At 38.6% G+C, this 7,556-nt stretch overlaps 1 protein-coding gene across 1 annotated transcript; it reads right to left on the bottom strand.

Annotated features, from left to right (window-relative positions):
• Positions 1–310: 310 nt before the first annotated feature.
• usf1 (upstream transcription factor 1) lies at positions 311–5,582 on the bottom strand (the record flags this gene model as incomplete). Its single annotated transcript, XM_010781162.1, has 6 exons — positions 5,536–5,582; positions 4,843–4,904; positions 4,655–4,704; positions 3,583–3,695; positions 1,248–1,361; positions 311–476 (listed from the first exon to the last, which is right to left on the bottom strand). Coding segments are annotated over exons 2-6 (451 nt in total), but the record flags the coding sequence as incomplete, so codon positions are not given.
• Between the last annotated feature and the right edge of the window lie 1,974 nt (positions 5,583–7,556).

The following is a 7,556-nucleotide window of genomic DNA, read 5'->3' as shown; positions in this document are numbered from 1 at the left end:
TATTTTTTGATGTGATAAGCAAAAACTCTTTCTGTATTTACTGGCAGTCATATGAAAGCATGTTTTCGCACAAAAAGGGGGCGGGGCCATGACAAAGGGCAAGCACCCGGATTGGTTGCTCTCATTTATAGTCTCTATCACATTAACATCTATACAGATAAAGTACAGATCTATAAAATATGCAAACCTGCACATTTATCCTTGCAACCTGATAATATATCATATTTAAGTAGTTATTATAGGAAAATAGCATTATATATTTTTTCCAACAAGAAAGCAGCCTTAGCTTTAGCTGCATAAACACACACACAGCAGTGCTTACCTGTGGGTGTGGTCTGACCCAGCAGGGTGTCGGAGGCCTGCACTGTGGTTACCATGGTTCCCGTGGTGGCGTCTGCAATGGTGGCAGGGTAGTATGTGTACTGCGTCTCCGAGCTGCCGTCTCCCTCCAGTCCCTCGGGCTGGGAGAACACAGCCTGACACCAAACATACACTCACGTCAGCACTCCTCACAGGTACACAGTAAATGAGCGAGTTTATCCAAACACTGCATGTCTTAGCTCGAAGAATACATTTTCCAGGCATACATTTTTTATATTATATGAATGAGAATTTAACTGGGAGAATGTGATTCTTGAATGTGATGGCCAGTGCAGACAATATTATCGTTTATCGCAATAATTTCCGGGAAAAAGTATCGTCCAGCAAAATTAATTTTTGTGACAGGCCTAGTGATGGGGTGCAATCTGCTACAGAGAGGAAGATCTATCACTCTGTTTGAGTTGCGAGAACTACAAAACTCTGTCTACAGCAGTGTGGCAGAGTAGGGACTCTTTCCTTATTAAGAATCTTTGTAGGAAGCACTTCAACCCTGCTTATATGTAAAGCACATTGATTTTTTACAGTCTATGACCATTGCTTATGATGAATGACAATGGCTCCTTTAATACATGTACATCTTCACTTCCTTGTTTTAAATACAGCTTTTTATAAAAAAAATGACCAAGAATGTGCATTTATTTTTTCATATTTGTATTAACGTATGGTTGCCTGTTTTTCAATATGTAATTTCTCCGGTGCATGACGGATGACATATTTCTGATTCTGAACCAGAACGTTTCATTCAGGCCTGTCTTCATGTTACATCTATTTCGCTAACCTCTGTCTACTATGCTTGATTTTTGTTTCAAATAAATAGTTTTTGCCTTTATAAACACTTATTCTTGGTTGGTCAGTGTGGTTCTCACCTGTGTGACAGCCTGAGTGGATGCTGGGAAACCAGTGACCAGGCTGACGGCTGCAGCTCCATCTGTTTGACCCTCCAACTGGCCATCGGACACCTGGATCACTCTGTAAGTCACCTGGGACACAACATGTCACACTGAGTGATCAATACATTATCACTGAGGAGACCAACACACAACTGTCGAGCATACGGGGTTTGTGCAGCATTTTCTTTTACTAAAATTAAGTACTTTTAAGGAACCTAAACTAAAAATGTCCAGACTCTCAAAGCCTTTATTATTAAGATTAATACATACTTTATTTAAGAAGCACTATTATGCTATTTGGGGTGTTTCCCTTTCCTGTAGTGTGTAACATAGGTTTGCATGTAAATGGTCTGCAAAGGCTAAATTCCCTGTGTTCCCTGAGTCTAGAGGGAGTTTCTCTCCCACACACACACTGAAAAGACAAAAATAAAGACCTTTATGAAATGAGTATAATATGTCCACCTTAACCCCTAAGGGGAATTGCAATTACCTAGTGTCACTATGAATGCAATGGAAAACAACAAAGTTATAACTATGAATGCAGTTGAGAAAAAGTTTAAATATTTTCTTTATACACACAACAATCAATGTATCTTGGCAGTTTTTCATACCCACTTTGAATGTATGTTATAATCATAATTATTTAATGCTGAGCTAGCTCATTTCATCATGAGTAATTGTGTATCCAAAACGCCAGATAATTTAAAAAAATCAAGCATTTATCCAACATTATGCTCAAAATTAAGCTTACAGCTAACCTTAATAACATAACTGTTCAAAATCAAGCTCTGTCCAACACTTTGTAAGAATTCTGAGCATACAGATAGAAAGATTGCACATACCTTCTACTTTTAGGTCTCCATTAAGTGAAGTGGGTCATGAGTGCTGAGACCAGGGGGTATTGCAAATTGGCACGATTATCAAGAAAGTTGGAGTCACAGACAAGATTTGCACTTCAAATTAGTTGCATGTATCAGGGTAATACTGTGTTCTGAGAACCTGACAACAAGGACAGTCTGAAGGGGGGGATTTGGCAAATCAAAGCAGCTGCTTTTGGCCTTAACTTATTTTGGGTTTTTTTAGGGGGCGGGTTGGCTACAGTCGTCAGTCATGTGACCCCCCAAGGTCTTGTGAAGAAGCTGTTGGTTCAGGAGAGAATAGGCTTGTTTGAGATGAGCTGCGGCTCGCCTTGAAAGTAGACGAGAATAGCCGATTGCAGCCGGGGGAGTACTCAAAAAGCTCGCCTGAAGTCGGACAGCTCGGAGTCGCCTTCTTCTTCTTCTCTCGGTTTTTTGGCAGATTGCAAACAACTTTAAGGTGCATACCGCCACCTTCGGAGTCGGCTTGACTCGGTTTGCATTTATAAAGAATGCACAAATATGTTTAATCGTTAATGTCAGATATGTAATAAGTAAATACATTTGTTCCTGCTCAAGATTAGATTTTATTCTTTATTGTTATTGCACAGATTACAGGAGACAACGAAATGCAGTTTAGCTTCTAGTGCAACAAGCAGTAAAGTCAAAACTAATGTACACAATACTGAATAAAAGATAGAATGAAGTGAATGATGAATAAACAGTGAGGGGTATGAATACACTAGATATACACAGCAGCCTGTGAGCAGTATGAACAGTGTGTATGAATATGCTAAGATATATAAAGTATGAAAACGGTAAGTAGTGCAAGTATAGTATAAAATATATAGATATTAATTTCATGATGATAAACATTGTGGAACAATGATGAAAAATGTGAATGGAAGTGGCGAGGTAAAACTGACACGAAACAACAACAAACTTTTGCCGAGCCAATTGGAGAGTTTCATCAGCAGCACTTAGGTAAAAACCACCAATGAGCGCTCAGCTCGAGATACCAGCGAATCGTTTCCCATCAAGCATTTCGCTTCTGCAGCCCGTGGAGAGGAACTGCGCCGCCTCGCCGCGCCGCGCCTCGCTCTCAAGTCTGCGGGCGTCTTTGTCCCTCGAGATTTCAACGTCTCATGTAGGCGGGCCTCCAGAGCAAGTCGGACAAAATGACTAACCATCATGCAACGCACTAGCAAGACGGCGATCGCAATTGCGCAGGTCTGCGCAGGTCTCGCTCATCTCAAACAAGCCTGATGTCTACCACTTGATGTCTTTCTCCACAAATATATATTTTTAATGCCACTTCACTCCAGTGTGCTTTGACTTTGCCTTCTGTTCTGTATCTGCATAATAATCCTAAAGTACATTTTTAACTTTGATGTCTCTTTCTGATTTTTGTCTGTGTGTTTTCCCCTGAAGACTTAATTGAAACTCTTTCCTACCTGTCCGCCTGCTCCTTCTGTCTTGAAGAGATATTTGATGGGTTGGTCGGTGAAGGTGGCGGAAGACTGAATGGTGGCAATAGCTGCCGGGTCCTCTGCCGTGGCTACGGACCCTGAAGGAGCAAAAATTCACGGAAAATGTTAGTAAACTTTGAAAAAATCTTACAGAAATAACAGCTTTATTGTACTATGGGTATACATGTAATTCCACAACCGTGTGCCATCTTATAGGTACAGTTTAAATGTAAGGATATATAGCACACACAGCATGTTTTCCATGGTTAAAATGCACTCATATGGTGGTTTTATTAAAGGGTTTTCATCCTCAACCCATATCAAATAATAATTGTTTTTAACTTTAAAAAGGTTGTGTCGGAAACCAGGTTGTTTAACTTGTGTATAATAAAACATACACAGAGCATAGCAAATAATTGTAATGATACACAATATATAAATGTAAATATTCTTTGACATACTGTAAAGATAGATTTAATAGGCAATGATGTGTTTTTATCAGTGGTGTAAAGTAAATAAGTAGATTTACCCAAGTAGTGCGCTTGAGTAACATTTGAGGGACTTGGACTTTATTTGAGTATTTAAATGTTTTGCTACTTTGCACTTCTACCAGACTAAAAGTCAGAGGTACATTGTGTACGTTTACTCCACTGCATTTAACTAAAACCTTTAGTTCGTTTGCATATTTCGATTAATGATTTGAAATATAATCAACACTTAAATAAGGCGTTAGTTACACCTGGAGTAAATTCACAAGCTACCCTGAGGTATACAAAGTCATTAAAGCTAGCTGCACCTTTACCAGCTTTGATAACACTTTAATGCATCAATAATTACAATCAAAACATATAATATATATAATTCTGGAATGGGCCAATCTGCATGATGAGTACTTCTACTTTTGGTACTTAAGTACATTTTGATGCCTTTTGTACTTTTATTTAAGTAACATTTTGAATGCAGGACTTTTACTTGTAACAGAGTATTCCTACAATCTGGTGCTTTTACTTTTACTCAAGTACAAGATCTGAGTTCTTCTTCCACCTCTGGTTTTTACCTTCCTCGTTGACGGTTACACCCACATCTGGTTCAGGGCTTTTCTGTTGGCTGAACAAATGGAAATACAAGAGAGGTGTCATGTTGTTGTTAACGAATGCACTACTAGTTAGAGGATGTGTAGTCATGTCTATCAATGTATTTCTGTTGTTATACGTTGACAATAGCGCATGTTACGGTCCCGCTCACCTCTTCATTGCTGCCGAGAGTCTTGGACGACGAGACCGCCTTCACTCGCGCCCACAGCCAGACTGTGAAACAAGTTCATAAGTCAGACAATGGAAATAGTGAAACCTAGATAAAAACTATACAATACTGACAACTCATATGTCTCTTAACGACATGCCCCCAAAGCTTAAACCTGGAACGGTGTTTTGAATAAGGTTTTGGTAGCTAGCTTTGAGGCTGTACGAGCTGAAGTTACCGTGGATGGTACCGGAAGGTAGCCGTCGTCGCCTTCAAAATTAAAGCATAAAATGATGCGGGCCAAACAAAAAATCCTGTGTGCGGTGAAAAACGGTTTTATGAAACCACGTACTTACCAAATTGCTTACATGAGTTGTGTATTTTTGGTTGTGTGCTATTTCACTCAGATAGCTGACCATTAGTATTTGAACAAGTATTTTGCTTCGGGGCTTCGCACCGGAAATCATGCTTTCTTGTAGCTAGCTTGACGGGGATTCTACATTTCTGCTACATTACCACTCGGCCCCAGCGGTTTTTACAGATGTTTAACAAAGCACTTTCCATTCCTCTAACCTTGTTCGGGCAGTGACTGCAACAGCATACACAGACAATCTAAAACGAGTTTGAGGGGCTATAATATACACACACTGCTAAATTATGTAGAATATTTTCCATTCTGAGCAAAGATCTACTTACGCCGCAGTGGTCCCTCCCCCGATATTTGTCAACAGACCAGCGTCGATGACAGCGTTACGCATGCGCGATAAGGAAGACATTTGCCTGATTCCAGATCAGTTCATAGGTATTTAATATTCATTTTAATAAACAAGGAAATACAAATATCTAACGCACGGGCTGTTGTTCATACTGCCACATTCACGGGGGAGGAAGTGTGTTCAGGAGCAGGTGGGAATCTGAAACACTCGATATCAACCCATCATTGGACAGTTCTGTTAGGTAAAACTTATCATTTAAAGAGAAATCTTGAATCCATGAGTATTAAAGATATTGCACAGTTCAATGTACATACATTTATCGTATAAAATGTTGAAAATAGTTATGTTGATACATGAGAAATCGGAAAAACAAAATATTGCAAGATTAACGCTGCACAAATGAAGGCAGACCACAGCCGATAGGGACCAGTGTTGAGACGAGTGTCAGTCGGACGTCTGAAATAATATATTCGAGTTAAAAAATAAACAATAATACAAAATATATATATATATTCTGTCAAATGAAATGGTGTGGTATGGAATTATTGAAAGAGAACAAGTGAATACAATGCCATTACTAAAACAAACTTAACATTTATTTCAGAGCAACTTTGCTTCAATGATTCAAGTATTTTTATATTTTAATCTACACACTGAGGCAATTTAAGAAAGTAAAATGTTGATATGCATGTGAATCATTAACATGATGGCAGCATGTCAAACGAGAGGGACAGAATACAATGGACTGCACCCGTGGTTCGATCCCGCGGAGGGACAGAGAACAGTAAGAATACTAGAGAGGAATTGTTGTTCGAAGTAACCACTGAGCCAAACCAGCGCGGATTTACGAGCAGGTGGGTGGTGGTATAACCATGACAAAAATGACATGTTGCTTGAGACATACGGAATAAAAGGAAATTAATCTTCCGTCCAGTCAATAACTGCTATCGTGGATAAAGAACATTGAGAACAAAAAGTGACAAATGCTTGGATAAAATACAAAACCAAATAAACACATGACTATCGAGAAAGAAAGAAAGAAACAAAACATAAGACTTTTCTTTGCCAACATGTACTGTATGTTTCCATGTTTGGCCGTGGGATATGTGGGCTACTGTAAAATGAAAAGGCACGTTATGGAATTAATTAGTTAAATACAATGTAGGCTAATTTACTGAAACAAAATCAACATCAACATTAGATATTCTTTCAGCGCAGCTTTGCTTCAATTATTCAAGTATTTACTATTTTAATATCCAAACAGAGACAGTTTTGAAAGTAGGCTAAAATGTTGGTATTTATGAGAATCCTTTACATGACGACAGCATGTTAGACCAGGAGGACAGAAAAGACTGGACAGCGCAGGTGGTTCAATCCCGCGAAGAGACAGAAAACAGTTGACGTTCGAAGTAACCACTGAGCTAAATCAGCGCTCAGCTGTTCATTCCATGAATGACTATAAACATGATAAGAATGACGCGTTGCTTGTGACATCCATATAAGGAAGAAGAAGAAGAAGATGAACCTTTATTAATGAATGAAGGAAATTAATATTTTTTCCTGTCCAGAAATGCATCGTGGATAAAAATATGGAGGACTACAACTTACAATTGCATGTAGAATAAATGCAAAACCAAATAAACATGTGACTATAAAAAAAGGAAATATTAAACAAAAACTGTAAGACTTTTCTTTCCAAACATTTATGTTTTTATGTTTGGTCGTGGGAAACTATATTTACCTTAAAATTACATGGCACGGTATGGAATTATTTAGTTTAATACAATTGAATTTACTGAAACAAAATCAGCATCAACATTAGATATTCTTTCAAAGCAACTTTGATTCAAGTATTTACTATTTACTAAACTGAGACAGTTTTTGAAAGTAAAATGTGGGTATGAGAACCCTACATGACGACAGCATTTGTGACTAGAGGGACAGAAAACACTGGACTGCGCCCGTGGTTCGATCCCGCGAAGGGACAGAGAGCAGTAATTC

Source organism: Notothenia coriiceps, unplaced genomic scaffold (genome assembly GCF_000735185.1).
Source record: "Notothenia coriiceps isolate Sejong01 unplaced genomic scaffold, NC01 NC01_scaffold00022847, whole genome shotgun sequence".
NCBI classification, from domain to species: domain Eukaryota; kingdom Metazoa; phylum Chordata; class Actinopteri; order Perciformes; family Nototheniidae; genus Notothenia; species Notothenia coriiceps.
This window is presented reverse-complemented; position numbering and strand designations above follow the sequence as displayed.